This window comes from Myotis nattereri (assembly GCF_964212035.1).
Source record: "Myotis nattereri genome assembly, chromosome: 3".
NCBI lineage: Eukaryota > Metazoa > Chordata > Mammalia > Chiroptera > Vespertilionidae > Myotis > Myotis nattereri.
In genome coordinates this window covers 145,335,591-145,359,436 of record NC_138077.1, presented here as the reverse complement: position 1 = coordinate 145,359,436, position 23,846 = coordinate 145,335,591, and the positions used below count along the sequence as shown (strand labels likewise).

At 43.5% G+C, this 23,846-nt stretch overlaps 1 protein-coding gene and 1 pseudogene across 2 annotated transcripts in view; one reads left to right on the top strand and one right to left on the bottom strand.

Moving 5' to 3' along the window:
- The window catches only part of MTF2 (metal response element binding transcription factor 2), a 73,514-nt gene that overhangs the window by 27,175 nt on the left and 22,493 nt on the right, over positions 1-23,846 (top strand). Inside the window, exons 2-7 of the mRNA XM_081087752.1 lie at positions 14,920-15,118; positions 15,242-15,323; positions 20,073-20,168; positions 20,373-20,473; positions 20,858-21,006; positions 23,562-23,657. Of these exons, the coding sequence (XP_080943878.1) occupies positions 14,920-15,118; positions 15,242-15,323; positions 20,073-20,168; positions 20,373-20,473; positions 20,858-21,006; positions 23,562-23,657 (723 nt within the window). The remainder of the gene's footprint in view (positions 1-14,919; positions 15,119-15,241; positions 15,324-20,072; positions 20,169-20,372; positions 20,474-20,857; positions 21,007-23,561; positions 23,658-23,846) is intronic.
- On the bottom strand, positions 11,124-11,881 carry LOC308516694 (TCF3 fusion partner-like; annotated as a pseudogene). The gene has a single exon. The product of its transcript is annotated as a TCF3 fusion partner-like (transcript).

Sequence of the window (23,846 nt, the reverse complement as noted above, 5' to 3'; positions counted from 1 at the left end):
TAAAAATTAATATTTTTTCTTGAACATTAACTTACCAGACACTGAATAACTGCACAAATTAATAAGCATAATGCAAATAAACCTATTTTTCTTATTCTCTGAAAGCAAAATATTTCCTGTTGCGCACAACAAACAAGTCAGTCCAAGACTAATGACGTGGCAATTGGCTGCTAAAATATTCACTGCTAGTATTAGTGGAGAGAAATGGTGCGCCTGTGCATAAGGCGTGTAAGGGAAATGAGTGCAACACAATTATAGTAATCAGTCATTAGTGAACTTCGTTATTAATAATCCTATATAATAATAGACAAACATGGTAATTAATCATAGCTCCGACACGCTTCCCATTGGCTAATCAGGGCGATATGCAAATTAACTGCCAAGCAAGAAGGCGGCCGGCAGCCAGGCAGCTGAAGTGAACAGGAGGCTTGCTTGCTCCCCTGAAGGAGGAAGCCAAGGTTCCCCGCCTGCCGCTGCCGGCCTCTAAGAAACAATGTTGCAATTATAGAAGTTAATCCCCAGAAACTTGCTTTCAGCCAGCCGGGCTTCAGCCAGCAGGATCGCAACAGTGTTTCAATGATAGAACCCAAACAAACCCAGATCCCTGCTTTCAGCGGCCGAGGTCTCAGAGCTAAAGCCGGCTCTCAGCTCCAGTGACAGCCATAGAAGGTAAATAAATCCCAGAATAAAAAAAAAAAGAAAAAAAGGAGAAGTTGGAAGCTTCAGTCGCCCGCCAGCCTGAAAACGGCCCTCACCCAGACTGGCCAGGCACCCCAGTGGGGACCCCCACCCTGAAGGGTGTGTGACCAGCTGCAAACAGCCATCATCCCCTCATCCAGGCTGGCCAGGCACCCCAGTGGGGACCCCCAACCTGAAGGGGGTGCGGGCAGCCTAAAAATGGCCCTCAGTCCCTCACCCAGACTGGCCAGGCACCCCAGTGGGGACCCCCACCCTGAAGCAGCAGGATGGTGGCTAATTTGCATACTGAAGGCTGGCGGCAGCGGGCAAGGCTGTCTGCGGTCCAGGACCGGATCCGTGACCCTGCCGGGCGGGGGGCAGCGCTTGAGGCTGTCCGTGGTCCCGGGACCCGAATCCGTGACCCTGCCGGGAGGGGGGCAGTGCTTGAGGCTGTCTGCGGTCCTGGGACCCGGATCCGTGACCCTTCCCGGCGGGGTGGCAGCTCGCACAGGGGCAGATCGGTCAGGGTTGGGCAGGGCAGGACGCCTGGCTTCCACCTAGCCCCAGTCACTCTGGGCAGGTGAGCAGTGCAGAGAACCTCTGGACAGGGGAGGCAGGCCAGCGGAGGGTGGCCTGTACTCCCCACATGGCGGTGGTGACAGCTGTGAGCGCGCCAAGCGGAGCCTGCAGGCTGAGCTGAAGTAGCGCCTGCAGGCCATCAGCGCCCAGGAGTGGCTGCGCAAGATCCGCCTCCTGGCCCAGAAGGTGTAGGATCGCAGGGACAGCCACCATGGTGGGCCAGACTGACGTCCTCCTGGCCGCATCACGGGGGTTTGCGGATCTGCAAAGCCAGAGGCCTCCGGTGTGCACATACCCCCCTGGCGTGCGAACATCCTCTAGCACACTGTCACCCTCCCGCGCCTGCAACAGTTGCAAACCAAGGCGTGCACAAGTTCCCCCCCGCCTCTCCACCGCACTTCCATCAACCCGGCATGCCTAACACCCCCACAGGATGTGCACAGGCCCCCTCTGATGTGCTCACGTCCTTTGGAGAGTGTCAGGGTGTTCTGGGTGCTGAGGGTGGGAGCCTGTGAGATGACAGTGAGAGGGCGGAGTGGTGATGCCCTGTTCCCACGGAGGCCAGTGCAGCAAGAGATAACCTCTAGGGGGTTAATGCAGGTGCTGAGGCGGGAGCAGATGCAGACAGACACACCTGGTGGGCGCGGACGGCCCTCACTGAGGTGCCTTCGGTCAGCGTTCAAGATCAAGAACCCAGAGGTGGAGAGGAATTCTGTCCTCTCAGTGAAACAGTGGGATAGTCGGGGCGACTGTAGAGGAGGAATGTGCACTTTGGGTGCCAGCACCCATGAGCGAAGGCTGCCCTGACTGAGCCTCGCTTGCTTGGGGCCTAGCGCACTCCTGCCAGGCAGCGGGTGACAGGATGTGCTTTTCCAAATTAATGAGAGAAAACGTTGATTCACCTGCTGCCCACGAAGGTGGAAAGTGAAGTGGGGAGACATGGGGAGTGAGCGAGGTTCCCTGTCTGGGGGTTCCAAATCTGCTGTTGGTTTCTTTCACCGCTGACTAGAGATAATACAGGGTGTCCCCCCAAAATGTATACACACTTTGAATACCTACTAATTCCAATGGTTTTAAGCATAAGAAAGAAACAACAATGGAGCTGTTATCTGTTAAAAGTGTGGGCACAAACAGGTAGTTGGACATTCCCTGAGGGGTCTCAGATTGGAGAGGGTGAAGGCCAGACTGAGGGCCCCCCACCCCCACCCCAGTGCACAAATTTCGTGCACCGGGCTACTAGTTATGTATAATAGGATATTGTAAAAATTAAGTTACAAAATTTTTATTAAAACGTTTCTTACATACTTTTATATTGGTTGGGCCACAAAAATACTCATTGTGGGCTGCATGCGGCCTTCTGGCTGTGAGTTTGACATGCTTGGTGTGGGTCCACTGTCTTCCCCCAGGCAAGGCAAATGTCTGTGTGGGAAAGATGTCCTCCACTGCATGAGGGAATGACTCAACATAGGAGAGTCCATAAATACTATCCGGGTTTTCTATTCTGCCTTCTGAGCTCTAACCCCTGAGTCCCCAATCCTGGCTTCCGCTCACAAAGCTCCTGTCCACACTGGCTTCCCTCTGCTGGAGCACAAGGTGGGTGGCTCCACAGGGAATTTTGGCCCTTTTAAGAGGGTGTCTGAATTTCCAGCTGTCGCTCCCTGGCAGGCAGCAACCCTGCTGCTTTTCACAGGTGTTATGTGGGTACCTTTCTCAGTTCTGGTGCTCTCTGCTGGGAGGCTCAACTTGATGATTAGACCCCTGAGTTCTCAGTGGCAACCCCCCACAGCTGAGATGCCTTTCTTAAACTTCAATTGCTGTCCGTGGGCGCCCAGCCAGCCCTTTTCGCACCTCTGCCCGTCCTACCAGTCTATGTGGTCTCCACTTTTGGTCCTCGGGTATCAAGGTTCTCTCCAGCAAGTTTTCCGTTGATTAATCAGGAGGTTTTTCTGTATTTTAGTTGTAATTCCAGTTTGTTTCTGTGAGCATGTCCATGCAGTATCCACTCACTCTGCTGCCATTTTTAATCTCTGGCCTTATAAATGTGGACATATGAAAGGTCCCACCAAAAGTGGCACCATTGTTAGTGTACACTATATCCTTCACACCCACACATGTGCTGCTTTTCCCCGGAAAGGGAAGAATTTCTGGGAAAGATGGTAGTTTTTGTGTTTTAAGAGATGAGGTTAGGACCTCTGATGCTTGGAGGATTTGGATAGTAGCAGAATAGGTTTTGTTCCCTTTCTCTCTTAGTAGTGCTGGTCTTAATTTGCTATTGCATAGTCCTTTGACTTTGTGGATTGGGTTAAGTCAAAGTGAGAGGAGTGCTCCATTGTGTGTGGGAGTAGATTTTCCATCCTTTCCTCCTTTTACTGTCAAATTATATTTTGTGAGTTCAAGAGTAGTGGCAGGTATACTAGAGATGGGCTTGTGGTAGATCTTTAATGGCTAATTGGGGTTGTCAGAGAAGATGAGGAAACCCCTCAGCAGCATAATAGAGGGATGAAAGTTCCTACTAGGGAAGTAGGTGCTATGTTGAAGTAGTAGAATTTGGCTCTTAGTTTCTGCCTTTAATTAAATTAAGTGCTAGTTATTCATTGATTATTGTGTTCCTACTCCATTCTGGGCATAGTGCTACGTACTGGGAAAGTAATGATAAAGAAAGTGGGACAGTCTTTTCCTCTCTGAGTACAAACTATTTAAAGGGTGGGGAATAGATAAAGACAAGAAAGTAGACAAGTAGAGCATAGTGTGAGAAGTATAATGATGGGAGAACTATAGCAAACCAAGAGAACTTCTAACCTGAACATGGTGGGTGGACCTGAATCAGGGAAAGGAGTCTTAACACCTTTCCTACCGCTCATGAGCTTTGTCGTGTTTCGCGCGCCATCTGTTAAGGACCCCTCACGAGTTTTCTCGTTTTTCATGCGCCATCTGTTACGGACCTTAGATGTCAAAACACTGTCTTGTCCACATCGAATGAAGCGATCTCATTGGTGGAAACCGTGCAGGTCAGTCTACGAAAAACTGTATAATTGCACGAACCCATAAAGCATTGCAGTTACATTGTATTTTGGTCATTGGAATAGTCTTCGTCTTCAACTTCCTGGTGCTTTTAGAAATACCCTCTCTCAGAAAAAGGAAGGAAACCAACGAAACTGATACACTTCCTTTCGTGTTGTTCCATTCTAAGGAAAACGATAAAATGGACAAAAAAAGTAGTGCTGTACCTTATAAACTGTGGACTTTTCAATTCATTTAGAGTGTACAACGTCCTCAATCCACAGGCAAAAATGAAGTATAAACAGTTTCTGCTATTGATGGCGAGAGACTGGATAACAGATGACAATAATGAAGGCTCTCCGGAACCAGAGAAAATCTGTCCAGCCCTTTCTCTGGGGGTGCAAGGAGAGCACCTCGTAAAGATCCACCCAAAAGGTTGTCAGGTGATATGAAGCAGCATGAACCTACATGTATTCCAGCGAGTGGAAAGAAAAAATTTCCTATGAGAGCCTGCAGAGTTTGTGCCGCCCATTGAAAAAGGAGCGAATCTAGATACTTATGTAAATTTTGTTTGGTCCCTCTTCATAGAGGAAAATGTTTTACAAGGTACCATATGTTAAAGTACTGGGAACTTTAATTGTTTGTTTTTGTAAATAAAAATGTTATAATTATTGAAAAACAACACCTAAAGTGCATTATGATCTGTAGTTATGATGATTTAAATAATGTGCAGTTTGCCCCAAAACGTGCGGTCCCTGGCGTATGTCTTAGAGATTTCTATGCAGTACGAAATGTGTTTAAGAAGGAAGATCTGCCCAGGCCGGTGTTGCTCAGTGGTTGAGCATCGACCTATGAATCAGGAAGTCATGGGTTCGATTCTTGGTCAAGTCACCTGCCTGCGTTGCTGGCTCCATCTCCAGTGGGGATTGCAGGAGGCAGCTGATCAGTGATTCTTTCTCATCATTGATGCTTTTATCTATCTCTCCTCCCTTTCTCTCTGAAATCAATAAAAATATATTTAAAAAAAAGAAGAAGAAGGAAGATGTAGCTGAATCTGTCTTACCAAAAATCTTGGGCCCTAAAGATAGGACCTGGACTATTGCGAAGGAAAAATAACTTGAAAGTGAGTTCAATTTCTTGATAGTTTTTCCCGTCTTACTGAGAAATTATAGTATGTCAAATCCTTAACTCATGTTTTTAAATATTAGCCTGATAGTAGTCCTCAGAGATTATCTCAAACAGATGAAATAAACTATCCATGGTCTCACAAGTAATATTCAGATAGCTTATTTCTTAGTTAGCTTGAGGAGTAAATTGGGGAATGGCTAGGGAAGAAAAAAAAAGCCACACTATTTGAATAATGCATCCAATTCTCAAGTTCTTGAGTCAGAGTCATATTTATTGTGGAGTGGTCAACCAAGAAGGAAGAATTTCTTTGTCTAGGCAATGTCTTCCAATGGATATCAGTAGGAGTGACGAAGAAAATACTTCTTTAATGATAATAGCAGTATAGATAGAAAAAGTCTGTATGTGTGTGTTGTCAAATAGTAAAAGCAGATTTGACTTGCTATTCTGATACTCTTGCTACTCTGTCACCTGTATTGTGTGCTATGAAGAGTGGCTATATTGAACCAGATCTTAGAAACATTGGAAAAAATGTACATCATCCCAAGTCTATGATCAGGATATGTCCATTTTTCCCCAGTCCTCAGATTCCCTGCTTTAATCTACTAATCATCTTAACATATCCACTTGAATATATTTATTTTTTACTCATAAAATACACTTTAATTGGGTTCAAAGGGAATTAATTTAAAATATAGCAATCAAGGACAGTGCCAGTTGACAAGAGTTTCCACCCTTTTCTGTAAATAGCTTTAACAGAAACTTCTACATGTTAACTTGATAGTCAGGGAGACAGTTAATTATAACTTAAAATACTTGAAGACACAAGAGCACAGATACTGTATTCACATTAATTCATATATGTAATTTTTATCTTATTAGACAGTTCCTATAAAATACCAAGTTTCTAATTAGGATTGTGGTGTAAAGAAAAAATAGGCAATTTAGTAGCTGAGTTGTTTTTACTAAAGACGCAATCAACTAACAGAGGTAAGACACTTGTTCCCTCATCACCTTGTACCTTGTATTTAGCCAGTGTAAGATCATCCATTGGTGCAGAGGGCAGAGGTTCGCAGCAGGATCTGAGTCCTGCCCATAAGACTTGCAGCTCTCACTGTTCTGTGCACTTCATTACAACGACTCTACCCCCACCCCAAACCAAACGAAAGAAACTGTTGCTCTTGACTTGGGGATTATTTGGTGAAGGTGGTAATTTAATAAAGTATGTCACTAAATACAACATGATTTTACATTGTAAACTTCTTAAAAACTCAGTTGAAGGTATTATCATGCATCTTGTATGTCCTTGTAAAATATATGGGGTTATATATGCATGTTTTCAGTTTGCCTACATGATAATCTATATAATAAAGAGCCAGGGTCGTAACAACCAATTACGACCAAAGGCTCGACCAGACGGTCTGGAACAGACCGGAAGTCAGTGCTGGGCTGCCCTGGTGACCCAGCACTGACTGCCTAGGGGGCTGCAGACCAGGCCCGGAGAGAGGCCTGCAGAGAGAGAGAGGCAGGGTCTGATCCGTAGACTCTGAGGCAGCCGTTGATCAGAACTTGCCTCTCTTTCTCTCCTGGCCTGCCCAACAGCCAAGCCTCCATTTCTCTCCAGGCCTTCATGGGGCTGCTTATCAGCCCTGCCTTTCTGATCAGGCCCCGTTGATAGGCCCAGAGATGCTGATTGGCATAGAAACTGACTAATCAGAACAAAATCTGGGTCGACTGTGAGGAGCCAGTGGCTTCCTAGGAGGCAGAGCTTTTGACACTGACTGGCATAGAAACTGACCAGTCAGAACCAAATCTGGGTCAACTGTGAGGAGCCAATGGCTGCCTAGGAGATGGAGCTTTTGACGCTGACTGGCATAGAAACTGACCAATCAGAACCAAATTGGCTGGCAGAGAAGGGCAGCTGGGGGGCAAGATCAGGCCTGCAGGGGAGGGCAGTTAGGGGTGATCAGGCCAGCAGGGGAGAGCAGTTAGGGGCGAGATCAGGCCGGCAGGGGAAGGCCGTTGGGGGCAAGATCAGGCTGGCTGGGGAGGGAAGTTGGGAGCAACCAGGCTGGCAGGGGAGGGCAGTTGGAGGCGAGATCAGGCCGGCAAGGGAGGAGGACAGTTGGGGGTGAGATCAGGCTGGCAGAGGCAGTTGGGGGTGAGATCAGGCCAGCAGGGGAGAGCAGTTGGGGGTGAGATCAGGCGGCTCGGGAGGGCAGTTAGGGATGATCAGGTAGGCAGGGAGAGGCAGTTAGGGTCAGGCAGGCAGGCAGGCAGGTGAGTGGTTAGGAGCCAGCGGTCCCAGATTGTGAGAGGGGTCCCTGATTGGAATGGGTGCAGGCTGGGCTGAGGGAGCCCCCCTTCCGTGCATGAATTTCATGTACCGGGCCTCTAGTTGTGCTATAAAGTTTGTTCTGCTTCTGTTTTCATCAACACATTTGCAACCTATTTCCATGTTGAATGTGTGCTCCACTTCCAAGATCATAACAGTATTCTACATTTTCAAGATAGATTTCAGGTTTTACATTTTACTTTTATGCCTTTAATCCATCTGGAGTTTTTTTGTGTGTGTATGTGTGTATTGTAAATTAGGGATACAGTTTCTTCTTTATTTAGTTATCCAGTTTCCCAAATACCATTTACTAAATAATACATCCTTTCTGTACTGATTTGTGATATCAATTTCATCATTTATCAACTTACCATAGATGAAACTGTGGTGTTTTTTTTTTTAATTGGAGGGAGAGGGGAAGGGGGAGGGGGCAGTGGGAGACACATCGATATTGATTTGTTAACCCACTTATTTATGCATTCATTGATGGATTCTTATGTGTGCTCTAATTGGGGATCATACCCACAACTTTGCCATACTGGGATGATGCTCTAACCAACTCAGGAGGGTACCCGGCCAGGGCTAAATGAATCTGTTTTGGAGATACTTATTCTGTTGCATTGGTTTTATTGTCTGTTCCCTTTTTTCAGGAACTGTTTTTCTCTGGAATATGTCACAGTGTCTGGTAGGGCAGGTCTTCTTTTTGTTCTTCCTTTTAAAATTTGACTTAGCTATTCTATGGATTTTTAGTTTATCTAATAAAAGTGTTTGACCTCAAAATTATGTATACTTTGCATACTGCTCTGTAACATGCCTTATTTTTAATTTAACAATGAGTAACTTGAGTATATGGCAGATTATTTCCTTGAAGTGACATACTCACTTCACTTACATTTACTTTCTTATTTAACACTTTTGTTTCCTTCATTTTTTCCTATGGGTTGGAGTTACCAGCTGGTGTCATTTCTTTAATATAATTTCGTTTCCACTACCTCCTTTATGCTTTTATTGTCAATTATGTTACATTTCTATAGGTTATAGGCCTAACAATAAAACTAGAGGGGGGGTCCCTCAGCCTGGCCTGCACCCTCTTGCAGTCCAGGACCCCTCACTCCTTACCGCCTGCCTGCAGTGGATGTGGGAGAGGCTCCCATCACCAACTTCTGGCTGAGCGGTGCTCCCCCTGTGGGAACGCACTGACCACCAGGGGGCAGTTCCTGCATTGAGCATCTACCCCCTGGTGGTCAGTGTGTGTCATAGCAACTGGTCGTTCTGTTGTTTGGTTGATTTGCATATTAGGGTTTTATTATATACTAGAGGCCCGGTGCACAAAAATTTGTGCACTCGTGGGGGAGGGGGGCCCCTCAGCCTGGCCTGTGCCCTCTCGCAGTCTGGGACCCCTCGGGAGATAACGACCTGCTGGCTTAGGCCTGCTCCCGGGTGGCAGAGGGCAGGCCTAATCCCTAGGTGCAGCCCCTGGTCGGGCTCAGAGCAGGGCCGATTGAGGAGTTGGGGCGCCGCCCCCTGTTATGCACAGAGCAGGGCGGATTGGGAGGTTGCGATGCCACCCTCAGTCACGCTCAGGGTAGGGCCGATTGGGGGTTTGGGGCACCGTCCCCTGTCACTCTCAAGGCAGGGTTGATGGGGAGGTTGCGGCGCCACCCCGTCACGCACAAAGCAGGGCCAATCAGGGGGTTGGGGCGCTGCCCCGTCATGCACAGAGCAGGGTCGATCAGGGGGTTGGGGAGCTCCCCCGTCACGCACAGAGCAGGGCCCATCAGGGGGTTGGGGAGCTCCCCCATGTCACGCACAGAGCAGGGCCCATCAGGAGGTTGGGGAGCTCCCCCCTGTCACTCACAGAGTAGGGCCGATAGGGGAGTTGTGGCCCCGCCCCCTGTCACACACAGAGCTGCAGGGCGATCAGGAGGTTTGGGAGCTCCCCCCTATCAGGCACAGAGCAGGGCTGATCAGGGGGTTGGGGCGCCTTCCCCTGTCACGAACAGAGCAGGGCAGTTAGGGAGGTTGTGGGCCTGCCCCCTGTCACACACAGAGCCACAGGGCGATCAGGGGGTTTGGGCGCTGCCCCCTGTCATGCTGATCCCGGTGCTGGGAGGCCTCTCGGCTCTGCTGATCCCGGTGCTGGGAGGCATATTACCCTTTTACTATATAGGATAGAGGCCTGGTGCATGGGTGGGGCTGGCTGGTTTGCCCTGAAGGGTGTCCTGGATCAGGGTGGGGGTCCCCACTGGGGTGCCTGGCCAGCCTGGGTGAGGGGATGATGGCTGTTTGCAGCTGGTCACACACCCTTCAGGGTGGGGGTCCCCACTGGGGTGCCTGGCCAGTCTGGGTGAGGGGCTGAGGGCTGTTTTCAGGCCGACTGAAGCTCCCAACTGCTCTTTTTTTTCTTTTCTTTTTTTTTATTCTGGGCCAGCTTTAGCTCTGGCTCCAGCTCTGAGGCTTCTGCTGCTGAAAGAAGGTATCTGGTTTGTTTCGGTTCTGTAATCGAAACACTGTATAACTCCAGCTCTAAGATCCAGGCCTCGCTGAAAGCAGGTTTCTGGGGTTTTGTTTAGCTTCTATGTTCGTTACAATGTTTCTTAAACTGCAGGCTCAGAGGCTGGCAAAGCAGGCGGGGGAACTCTGGAGTCCTCCATCACTGAAGCAAGCAAGCCTCATGTTAGTTTCAAGCTGCCTTAGCTGCTGGCCGCCATCTTGTCTGGCAGTTAATTTGCATATCGCACTGATTAGCCAATGGGAAGGGTAGCGGTTGTACGCTAATTACCATGTTTCTCTTTTATTAGATAGGACTAGAGGCCCAGTGCACAAAAATTTGTGCACTCGGGTGGGTCCCTCAGCCCGACCTGTGCCCTCTCGCAATCTGGGGCCCCTTGGGGGCCCCTTCCCCTGGCTGCTGGCACCAGTTTTCCTCGGGCGCCCGGAACCCAGGCCTTCTCTCTTCGCCGGGAGGGGCCCGTGCGGTGGGCGAGGGGCTTAGCTCTTTTAAAAATACTTCTGAATGTTTGGTAAATAACCCTGTAGGAATCTACTTTCTGAAACATGCTGGTTGTTAAGGGCTGATTTGGATAATCAACAAAATGTATGCTAAAATCCTAATCCCCCGAACCTCAGAATGTATCTGTATGTGGAGATAAGATCTTTAAAGAGGGGATTACATTAAATTGAGGCAGTTCCAGTGGGACCCTTAGCCCATCTCACTGAAGTCCTTATAAGAAGAGGAATGTTGGGGTCCAGCCCCAGCAGGTCCAGAGGTTCCCAAAGGTGTGGACGGAGTTGGCGAAGAAGGAATGACACAGAGGCAGCGTTCAGGTGATCATCGTAGCCAGGTTCTCTTTTTATTGTCCTGTTACATCTGTATTTATACTATTTGATCCTATAAGCATGCCTCAATAAGCTTTTTTTTTTTTTTTTTTTTTTTGCCGAGGAGAGCATGGGGTCTGTTTATTGGGGGTCAGTCAAAGGGGGAGCTGGCTAGGGTGGGGTAGGGCAGCAGCTTGTCTGGCTCCCGAGAAACCCAACTTGAGTCCAGAGCCTCGACCACTTTGAAGCCAAAGTCTTCCTCCACCTTTATCTGCATGGGGGCCAGATCCGGAGTCAGCGGGACTCCCGCCCGGCACCCTTCCCGTGGCACTCGCCGCCTCTTCCAACCGCTGGGCCCCTCAGCAGGGGCCGGGCTGCTGGCTTCTGCAGGTGCTGGTGTCCTCCTGGGCGGGGACAGCCCCTCTTTCTCCAGAGGCTCGTTCTCAGCGTTGCTTGGGGTGGGGCGTCTGTGCCCTGGCTGCCCTCGTCCTCCAGTAAGATGGTGAACTGGCTGGCCCAGTAGTCGTCGCCGTAGGAGTCCAGCACCCTCATGAGGAACCTCTGCTCCTGCTGGAGTCTCCGTGTTATCCTCTATATCTGATGGAGCCTGTTCAGGACCCACTCGATTTCCCTGCAGCGCCAACCCAGCACCTGGTACTTCCTGCGATTGAGTTCCCCTTGGCACCGTGGATGCTGGCCTTGGGCTGCCTCCTCCTCTTCGTCTCGCTCACTCTCCAGGATGTGACCATCGAACAGCGGAGGCTGCGCCAGCTCCAAGCAGGGAGGTGCTGAGAACTCCTCAAAGCCCACAGCTGCCCTGGACCCCTCTCTCTGCTCCAGCACCATTTCTCCCTGGCTCCCTGCAGAACTTCCAACCATGCAAAATGACTCGCCCAATCTGATTTCATGGCCAGGCACACAGGCCCCAGCTGCTAAGCCTCCTGGGAGTTGTAGTTCTCTATTTCCCGCTCGCTTTCCTCGCCCTACCCCCACCCCGAGTCCCCTCTGAAAGGCCCTGTTTGCTGGTCTAAGGCCGCTGGCCAGGCATGAGTCACCTCCATCTTTATTCCTGTCCCGACACCGCGCAGTCTGACCACAGAGACTCTCCGCTTGGGAGGTCCCTGGGTCTCCTTCTGAGGCTGGGGATACACCACTGCTTGGACACCGGATCGCGTGCCCTGGCGGCGACACAGCCCTGGCCCCTGGGTCTCCTTTTGGGGCTGGGGATGCACCACTGTTCGGGCACAGGATCAGGAGTCCTGGCGGCAACACAGCCCTGGCCCCTGGGTTTTCTTCTGGGGCCTGGCTGCGTCGCCCCCGGACCAGATCGCGTGCCCCGGCCCCTGGGTCTCCTTCTGGGGCCTGGCTGCATCACCCTGAGACCGGATGGTGTGCCCCGGCGGCGACACAGCCCTGGTCCCTGGCTGCGCCAGGCACCGGATCACATTCCCCAGCCGATGGGTCTCCTTCTGGGGCTGGGGATGCGCCACTGCCCGGGCACCGGATCGTGTTCCCAGGCCCATGGGTCTCCTTCTGGGGCCTGACCGCTTCCCCAGGCAGGGTTGCAGCCTGGCCTCTGGCCCCGCCTCTGGGTGTTCTCTGATCACTGGTGATCCCTGATCTGAGAAGCCGGTGGGGCAGGGAAGAGAGGACGGACATCCCCTCTTCCCAGCCCCACCCGGCTTCTCCGATTACTGGCCCAGGGCCAGCAAAGGTGGCCCGGCTTCTCCGATCACAATGGTGGCCCAGTTCTCGGGCTCTTGGCTGCCACCTGGGTTCCGACACCGGCAGGCGGCTTCTTCCATCCTTCCCTTTTCGCCTCCCATCATTGTGCCTATGTATGCAAATTAACCGCCATCTTGGCTGGTGATTAATTTGCATATCTTGCTGATTAGCCAATGGGAAGGGTAGTGGACATACGGCTAATTACCATGTTTCTCTTTTATTAGATAGGACGATTGTTTCATATACTTACATTAGAGGAAATATCATTTATATGATATATCTAATTACCTTTACCAGTATTCTTTGTTTTCTTGTATGTATGTGTATTTGAATTTTTATTTTGGTTTACTTGCTTTCAATTCTAAGAATTTCCTTTAGTATTTCTTCTAAGGTGCTTTGCTAGCAACAAATTCTCTCTGTTTTTGCTTAATGGGAGTATTTTTTTAAAAAAATATATTTCACTGATTTTTCACAGAGAGGAAGGGAAAGAGAGAGAGTCAGAAAAATCTATGAGAGAGGTACATCGATCAGCTGCCTCCTTCACACCTCCCACTGGGGATGTGCCCACAACCAAGGTACATGCCCTTGACCAGATCGAACCTGGGACCCCCCAGTACACAGGCCGATGCTCTATCCACTGAGCCAAACCGGTCAGGGTAATGGGAGTATTTTTATTCACTTTTATTTTTGAAAGACAGTTTTGCTGAATATAATATTCTTGGTTGACAGTTTTTCTTTCAGCACTTTGAATATGTCTTCTCACAGCCTTCTGGCCTTCATTGTGTCTGATGAGAACTTATGTTGTGGGGTTTCCTTGCAGATACTGAGTAATTTTCTCGCTGCTCTCAAGATTTTCTCTTTCAGTATTTTTACTATGGTATGTCTGGGTATAGAGATCTTTTCATTTATTCTACTTGGAGTTTGTTGAGCTTGGATGTGTAGATTTAATGTTTTCCAGAATTTGAATATTCTTAGGTATTGAAATCAGGTATTCCTAATTCTTAGGGGTTAAAACTTTTTTTCTTCCTCACTTCTTTTATTTTTACTTAACTTTTATGCTGTCTATTTTTGAATTACTATCTACCTAGTTTTACATGTTGTTTGTTTAATTAGTAAATAATAATCTAAATTAGGAAGTAAAACAAAATAAACTGCTTTACCTTTAAGAAGGTTAATGGTTAGAGCATCAGCCTGTACACTGATGGTTTGCTTCCCGGTCAAGGGCAAGTACTTGGGTTTCTGGTTCAATCTCTGGCCCTGTTTGGGTTCATGTTGGAGGCCACCAGTCAATGTCTCTCTCTCACATTGATGTTTCTCTCTTTCCCCCTTCCCCTGCCTACCTCCCTTTCCCCCTCTCACTCTCTTTAAAATCATTAGAAAAAATATCTTGGGTGAGAATTAACCAAAAAATAGAAAAGATTGATGGTGGTATGCTATGCTGCTTATGGAATAACTAATACATAAGTTATATTGTTTTAGAATATTTAATTTGGGGGTCTTTTGTTTTAAAAAAAGTAAATTATAACATACTTCTCATTTGATTGTGATCTTGTGGAATTGGTGGTTCCCAATTTTTATTTTAAATTTCCTTTTTGCATATTTGATGGATTCTCATACATTTCTGTCAGTAAACAGGATCATTTCTATAGTGATTCCCCAGAGGGAGGTCATGACTACCCTTCCAATGAGTTAAATATACCCAGCTACCCCAAAGTCGTCACTGGTTAGTGTGTTTTAACTACATGTGGCATAAACATTTTTGTTCTTTATCAAGTGCATGTGAAATTGTGCCATGTAACTTTTTTTTTTTTTGTCTAAACACGATTATGATATTCAAAGCATCTTTTGCTCATGACCATGGCCTATCCACTTTAACTTAGAGCTGTTATTTTGATGATAGCTGTTTTTATTTATCTTGGAGTGGTTGCTGAATCGTGGCCTCACTTTGGACAGGCACTGAATAAATATTGAAACTGCTATCATTCTGTGTTAAACCTCTTTGTTTCTTGGAAGGTATTTGTGACTTTGAGGTACTTGTTATATTTTACCTCCATCTAAGGTTTTTAATAAATCAAAATTTTTAATATATGATATCAGTGGAATAAAATAAGCTCTATCAGTAAGTTAATCTTATGGCTATCTTTTATTTTCTGAAACAGAGACTCTACAGGGGCAGGTAATTCACTGGTCCACAAGCGGTCTCCTTTACGTCGAAACCAAAAGACCCCAACATCCTTGACCAAGCTGTCTTTACAGGATGGATATAAAGTCAAAAAGCCAGCATGTAAATTTGAAGAGGGTCAGGATGTCCTAGCTAGATGGTCAGATGGCTTGTTTTATCTTGGAACTATCAAAAAGGCAAGTTACCTTAATATAAGATATCTTTTGCAGTTTTTGCAGTAAATGTTTAATAATTTTGAATTTAAATATAACTCTGTTTTTTATTTTAAAAGAAGTCACCAGTATTCCTCTGTATTTCAGATAAACATATTAAAACAGAGCTGCTTCATCATTTTTGAAGACAGTTCTAAATCCTGGGTTCTCTGGAAGGACATCCAAACAGGCAGGTGCTACTATTTCTCTTGAACATGATTTATACTAAAATTTGATTTTTTCCAACTTGTCATATTTGAGTGTTCAGTAGTGTATTAAAATATTTCAGAATCACTTTTAAGGAGAGGCTAAAAAAATCAACTTTACCTTTGTAGTCTTCTGGAAGTTATAATTTATATCAGTGATTTTCAATCTTTTTCATCTCCTGACACACATAAGCTAATTACTAAAATTCTGAAGCACATCAAAATATATATATTTTGCCAGTCTGACCAAAAAAAAAGAAGGTATAATTTTGATTCATTCATAATGGACAGATATTGTTGTATTGGCTGTTGTCATTTTTTTTATTTGACACTCTAAGGGAAAAGAGGTCAGTGCCCCTGACTAAATAGTTAGGTATTGCACATTTTAAAAATTCTTGCAGCACTCTGGTTGAAAATTGCGGATCTATATTAAAAACTGCAAAAAAAAAAAAAAAAAAAGAATCACTCTGTTAGGGTAGAGGTAGACTACTAACTACTAGAAGACAGTTGTGTCACTATTGTTAGGACCCTTCTAAGAACTAAGAAGAAACAGTTTGGGCTTCATTTTAACTGTTACTTGCTTATATTAGTACAAAGTACTATAAAGAGCTAATAGGTATTGAGGACATATTTTTTGTCAGATGCTTGGGGGAATTAGAACATAATAAAAGGCTGAGTACTAGAAATATTCATTAATAAAAATGGTTTAAAATGATCAATTATTTCTTAATGTTTATATGGGAAAATAAGTACAGGTACACCTTGGTTTGGTTGTAGGTACATTTTTTTATACTTTCTATTTTTACAAACTATAATTGCTGCGTGTTATTTGAATCTGCTAAATAAAGGTGTTTTTCTAGGTATCTGTTTCATGGTAGGTGCTTTATTTATTTTTAGAAAAAGTATTATTATTAAAATCTGAGTACTTTACACACGAATGCAACACTTTTTAAAAAATGTAAGTTTTGCCCTACCTGGTTTGGCTCATTGGATAGAGCATTGGCCTGGGGACAGAAGCGTCTCAGGTTTGATTTCAGTCAAGAGTGGGTACCTAGGTTGCAGATGCCTTCCCAGACTGGGCCCTGGTTGGGGCGGTGCAGGAGGCAGCCAATCGACGTGTTTCTCTCACATCAATATTTCTCTTTCCCTCTCTCTTCCACTCTCTTTAAAAATCAATGGAAATATATCTGTGGGTGAGGATTTTAAAAAAATGTAACAGTTTTTATTATTGTTGTTGTTATTTATTTTAGAGAGAGAGGAAGGGAGAGAGAAACATCCACTAGTTGCCTCCCGTACATGCCCTGAAGGGGAATCAAACCCACCACCTTCTGGTGTATGGGACAGACGTTCCGACTGATTGAACCTAACAGCCAGGGCTAAAGCAGCACTTTCGGTTTTGCTTTTACTAGGTCAATAGGCCTGCACAGAGACCTCTGTTTTCTATTTCCTGCTTTAGAAAGGAGATGTAAATTCTCTTTCCCTGAAGGATAGGTGGATACCTTTCTAAAATATTTAGCGATTGGGTTTTGTATTGGATTCCCAACTGCAACTTTATGATAGGTTACTGCGTGTTGTATGTTTTGAATCTGGAATTGATGGGTCAGTGAGAAAAGTGCTAGGAGGATAGGATGTCTTCAACAGTAGTGATATTGAGCAGATCTTATTACCTGCATTAGGAATTTCTCTTTTTTAATTTGTAAATGTGACTCTGTCTTTGGTGGGTCTGAAACACATATACTGCCTCTATTCCCTTCTATTAGCTATGTATCCCTTTCAACTTTCCTACCTTTTCAAGGTTCCTGTGAGTTAAAATACAGGTTTCTCAGTCTTTTGTCTCTTCCCTCCCTCCATTCCTTTTTTCCGAAGACCAGTGGTACATAAAGATAGAAAGTTGTAATGAAAGTGAGGGTCCTATCCAACATGTGCCCCACCAGTGCGTCAGTTTAGTAGTCTGTGGTGGTTCTTTCCTCACTGGCTGCTTTTACTAGCCTTAGAATTACCAAGGATTACTCTTTGGCCATTAACTTTGTAATATCTAGAAAGTACAACACACATAACTTGGAGTTGGTATAAAATGAGGAAGTGAACCTGAAAATTGCATTATGACAGATTTCAGTGTGTAGAGTAGCTTTAGTAATTTTCTTTCTATAATAACAGATACTAGCAAAATAATAATAAATTAGCATAATTTCACTCATGTAATAAGATTCCTTTGAACAGTTTACATAAATAAGGAAGAATATATAGTCATGTTAGTAATCAAAGAAATGTGCATTACAACAGGGAGATAACATGTTAAAACCATTAAATGAATTTAAAAGGATTTTTAATCTTAACACCTAAATACCATTATGGTTTCTGGGAAAATGGTACACTGCTGATGACAGTGTAAATTTCTATTTTGGATATTTAAACAGCAGCATTAAATGCATAAAAATGTTTTATACTCTTTAATTTATACAGCAGACTCATTTTAGCAGTTTATTCTAAATAATTCAAAATTTAAAAAATCAGATAAAAAATATTTACTGTAGCATTATTTTAATAATAACTAAAAATGTGAGATATCGAAGATGAAATGGCTTGAATTAGCACTGGCTTTTCTGAGGAACTGCCTTCCCCTACACCAGTCCACCTGGTTGCAGTGGGAGTCAGATTAAGCACCTACCCCAATCTAGGACTATTGGTTCTGTTCAAGGGAATTACAGATTTGGACAGAGAGGTTCCAGGCCAGTCTGGTTGCTCTCCTTATTCTAATCTAGCCAAAAATCAGAAGATTTGGGGAGGCCAGCTTTAGTCAACTGTGCAGAGAAGAAGACAAACCCCTGGGAGAGCAGGAGGCTAGAGAGGACAAGACACTGAAACAGACAAGGAAAAAATGCAAAAAAATGAACAAACAAGAAATTTGGTAACCTGTCTGTGTAAGAATAGAGGGTGTAATAAAGTAAATTTGGTTCTTTCCCTGGATGGAATATTATGTAGTTACTAGAGGCCCAGTGCATGAAATTTGTGCACGGGAGCGGGGGTGTCCCTCAGCCTGGCCTGCACCCTCTCCAATCCGGGACCCCTCGGGGGATGTCCCTCTCGTAATCCAGGACCATTGGCTCCTAACCGCTTACCTGCCTGCCTGCCTGGTCGCCCCTAACCCCTCTGCCTACCTACCTGATGCCCCTAACTGCTCCCCTGCCTGCCTGATCGCCCCTAACTGCCTCTGCCTGCCTGCCAGATCACCCCTAACTGCTCCCCTGCTAGCCTGATTGCCCCTAACTGCTCTCCCCTGCTGGCCTGATCGCCCCTAACTGCTCTCCCCTGCTGGCCTGATCACCCCTAACTGCCTCTGCCTTGGCCCCCCCCACCGTGGCTTTGTCCAGAAGACGTCCAGTCTAATTAGCATATTACCCTTCTATTAGTATAGCTTTGAAGTTATAATTTTGAAAACTGCGGCGTAAAAAATGCTTTTTAAAAAATGTATTTTTATTGATTTCAGAGAGGAAGGGAGAGGGATAGAGAAATAGAAGCATCAATGATGAGAGAGTCATTGATTGGCTGCCTCCTGCACGCCCCCAGCTGGGGATCGAGCCTGCAGCCTGGGCATGGGCCCTTGACCAGAATCTGACCTGGGACCCTTCAGTCCACAGGCCGACTATCTACTGAGCCAAACCAGCTAGGGCTAAAAAATGCTTTTGATAGAAGGAATATTAAATAGTATTAATGAAAAGAAGCATCTCACAGTGTAGAGTATGGACTCTAGTATATCTAGGTTTGAATCCTAGCCTTGATACTTTCTGACTGAAGGTCCTTGGATTAGTTACTTTATCTTTCTGAACCTCACGTCTTCTCTTTAGAGAGGATATTTATCTAAAAGTTGTAGAATTAAATAAAATAGTATATGTCAGGAACCTAACAATGCTTGGGTCAGAGCACAAAATTGAAATTTTTTTATTGTTGCTATGTGAATAAAGCATGTGTATTAACATTTTAACTATGTATATTTAAATAGATGAATAGGGAATATTGGAAATGTGTTAGAGTGATAAAATCATTTTAAAATTTATAGAATAGAAGTGTTTTAGAATAAAAATGTTTAAGAAATAAATTATCTATTCAGGTAAAAAGTAAAATTATTAACTGTGGAACCCCCAGATTTTATTGCAGTGGGATTTTGTTAGGGTATATTATTGGCACCAACCATATTTCCATATTTCAGAAGCTGAAAATTAAATAATTGGTGTTCAGCCTCTTTCATAAATTAGTAAATAAAAAGAAATGTTCCAGACCCAGAGGAAAAGGAGTCATTGACACATCTCCCTTGCGCCTTTTCTTTAGTCTCATGATGTTAGGCAGTGTAGAGTGAGTGAACACATGTATATACATGGGTGGGTATGTGTTTTGGAGAGTAGTTCTAGTGTTGACAAAAACAACCTCCCAGGAGAATGGGAATATTAAAAATGAATGATAAAGGATCCTGCCTGAGAGCAGCTTAAATGATGTCCTCTGCCAAAAAGCAGGTTAAGTTATGAATGTAGACAGTTAGAAATCAGTTAGAGGTCAGAACATAGAAAGGGAGCAGAGAGATAGCATTTTGTGTATAGTACTTTGGCTTAAAAATAAATCATTATGATCTAGTGAAAAAACATTGCTAATATAGGCTCCTCACTGAGTCAAAAAGTAGTTTTGTTAAATGGAACACTTTATTATTATAAATAAATAATAAAATTATTTAAATATTTCAGGAGCCACTGGAAGTGGGGAAATGGTCTGTACAATATGTCAGGAAGAGTATTCAGAAGCTCCCAATGAAATGGTTATATGTGATAAGTGTGGCCAAGGTAAACATTGATTTCTTTTAATCTTGTGGAAAAGTTTGTGAAGATTAATGATTCAAAATTACTTTACAATGTTAATTTGAAGCTGTTATGATAAATTTACTCATCAGTTGTAATTATATTAATGTAGGAAAAGAAAATACTAATGCATTTAAATTGTATTTAATAATAAAATAGAATTTGCTTTATGCTTTTTTTGATATTAAGGATATCATCAGTTGTGTCACACACCTCACATTGATTCCAGTGTGATTGATTCAGATGAAAAATGGCTCTGTCGACAGTGTGTTTTTGCAACAACAACAAAGGTATCTTTTAAGTGTTTTGGGCTAAAACCCTAAATGGAATTTATAAGGCATTATCAACATAATGATTGTGTACGTTGAAAGTTTATTTGAATGAAATGAGCAGTCAATGCTGAGTAGAAAGAGGTGCTGGTTATTGTTTGGCTAATGATGCTTAAGTGACTTGCAGCTATTTTTGCACTTATTTTCTGATTGCGGTCTTGGAATTGGGGCAATAATTTGAAAGAAAAGCTAATAGGAAAGATTATTAGTCAGGCAGTTTTGTGATATGCTAAGAAATTTAGAATGGAACTGCTTTCAGAAGTTTCAGAAGCATTTTTAAGTTATAGAATTGTATTTAAAATTTTATCCTTCACTCTTTTAAATAATCTTTTCCCTCTAATATAGAGGGGTGGTGCGCTTAAGAAAGGACCAAATGCCAAAGCATTGCAAGTCATGAAGCAGACATTACCCTATAGTGTGGCAGACCTTGAATGGGATGCAGGTCATAAAACCAATGTCCAGCAATGTTACTGCTATTGTGGAGGCCCTGGAGAGTAAGTAAATATAGTTATTTAATACCCTTTACGTAATTTTTATTTTTTCAACTTTATTTTTGTTACTGATTTTGGTGTCGGAGTAATAGTGAATTGTAAATTTATGGAAGTATCAGTAAAGAAAATTGAGGGAGGGGAATTAGAGGCTGTAGTTTTATTCATCTTTTTAATTAAATATTTGCTAAAGAAATGAATCAGTTCTAACTAAGAATGTTTAGGAATTTACCCTTAACTTCTGATCAGTGGTCCTAGTTCTGCTCTTTGGAACTAAACAAATACTCTTTTCTCTCTGAGGAGGTAATTCTTAAAATATTTCAATCCAGCAATCACATTTCTTACTCCCATTACTTACATACTAATAATGTTCTCTTTTCCAGGCTAAAATCTCCATTGCCATAAAATATTCTTTATGACATGACTTCCAAACGGCATTTCTTGCTCATAGTTTTTAAAATTTACTCTTGAAATGCGGTGTTATGATTAGAAAATTCACTGTTTCCAAGAATAGTCTTACAGAAAATAATGGGACTATTAGAGTTCTGGACATTATACTTCTGTACTTGCAAAGAGAGATTGTATTACCTTTCTTTAGTCATCCCATCTTATTCTTTCGATTTAACTATTTAAATTATAATTATTTTTTTGTGTGTCTTATGAGACTCTGCTTCTCTTAAGATGATGCTGTCTAGGAGAAGACTGGAACATATAGGTAATTGATGATGAATAAATGAACATATAAATTAGTGAAATTTTAGTTCTGTATTCTGCCTCATCTCTGATCTTAGGGACTTTTTGTGATTTAACATTTTTATAATACTTCTTAGTTTTTGGTCACCTGCACATTTAAGAAATTAGTTTTTAAAAATCACTTCTAAAATAGACACAATGAACTCATTTATAACTAGCATTTAGTTTAAAGCATTATTCAAAGTAGGTGGAAAGTATTATAGACATTATTTTGGGAGATAGATCATTCATTGTTCTGTACCATGATTACATGAGCTGATATTGCTAACAACTCCAGCACCTAGCAGAGTAGTTATTTGAACACAAGCACTGGAACATAGTTATTTATTAGTCTTTGTTGAATGACTGACCTTACTTAGTATCAGTCTTCTTACCTTTGTGTATATGTAGCTTAAAATTTATGTGGGGCTGACTAGTTGAGCAACAGAATTATTAGGAGGAACACATTATTTGGGTGGCAAATAAGGATATCAATATATCAAAACCATGTAGTAACTGAAAGGAAAGGATAATCCTCACTTGAAGATTGAGTTTTAGCATCTTCAGCTGTTTAAAACAACAAAATCTTTCACAAAGCCTTTACCACCTGGTAGAGTCTTAGATTAGATGTATAATTATGTTAATCAATTACATTAAATTGCTATGTAGTCATGTGCAATTTAACGATGGGAATACTTTCTGAATACATCATTAAGCAATTTCATCATTGTGTGAACATCACAGAGTATACTTATACAACCCTAGATGGTATACACCTAGGCTATATGGCATGTCACTGTGACATATGTGGTCTGTGTTTGCCCGAAATTATGTCATGCATAACTTATACTTGTTTCCATTTTAATAGACAAGAATAATAGAAACGCAGTGAAAATATAAAACTGCTTATGCCCATTTGATATATGTGGTAAACACCCATACACATCAGTGACCTATGGAACGTCTCCTAGAGCAGCGGTTCTCAACCTGTGGGTCGCGACCCCTTTGGGGGGGGGGGTCGAATGACCCTTTCACAGGGATCGCCTAAGACCATCGGAAAACACATATATAATTACATATTGTTTTTGTGATTAATCACTATGCTTTAATTATGTTCAATTTGTAACAATGAAAATACATCCTGCATATCAGATATTTACATTATGATTCATAACAGTAGCAAAATTATAGTTATGAAGTAGCAACAAAAATAATTTTATGGTTGGGGGTCACCACAGCATGAGGATCTGTATTAAAGGGTCGCGGCATTAGGAAGGTTGAGAACCACTGTTCTAGAGTATAGAGTCAGTGTGAAAACATTCCCAGGATTGTGTTTTTTGGTTTTTTTTTGAACTTTTTTTTTTTTATTGATTTTTTACAGAGAGGAAGGGAGAGAGATAGAGAGTTAGAAACATCAATGAGAGAGAAACATTGATCAGCTGCCTCCTGCACATCTCCCACTAGGGATGTGCCCGCAACCAAGGCACATGCCCTTGACCGGAATCGAACCTGGGACCCTCCAGTCCGCAGGCCGACGCTCTATCCACTGAGCCAAACCGGTTTCGGCCCCAAGATTGTGTTTTGACATAGATCCTGGACTAGTGTAGGAACCAGGCACTTATTGACTAGAAATAGTTGTATCTTTCTAGAGCTTATAAATTCTCATGAATAAGAGAGATCAAGTGGTTAATATGAATGACATTTTTGAGAAAGAAAAAATTTAGCACTACCTGTAGTAGAAATGTGATCCTATAAGCACAATGCCACTTAAAAAAAATACTTTACATCATCAAAAGGTAGTAATTTTAATCTTAACTTTTTTCTCATAGCTGGTATTTAAAGATGCTACAGTGCTGCAAATGTAAGCAGTGGTTTCACGAGGCTTGTGTGCAATGCCTTCAAAAGCCAATGTTATTTGGAGACAGGTGAGAAGGGCATTTGGACTTTACTGTTTGATTTAAAAAAATTTTTATTTAGCTTTTTTATTGTGGTAATATTTGCAGTTTTTGATTTCTAGAAGTAGTTTTAATAGTGATTTGTAAAGGAGTCACCTTACAGGGAAAATATTGAGTAATATATTTAAATTATATGTAATTTGAAAGTACACATAATTT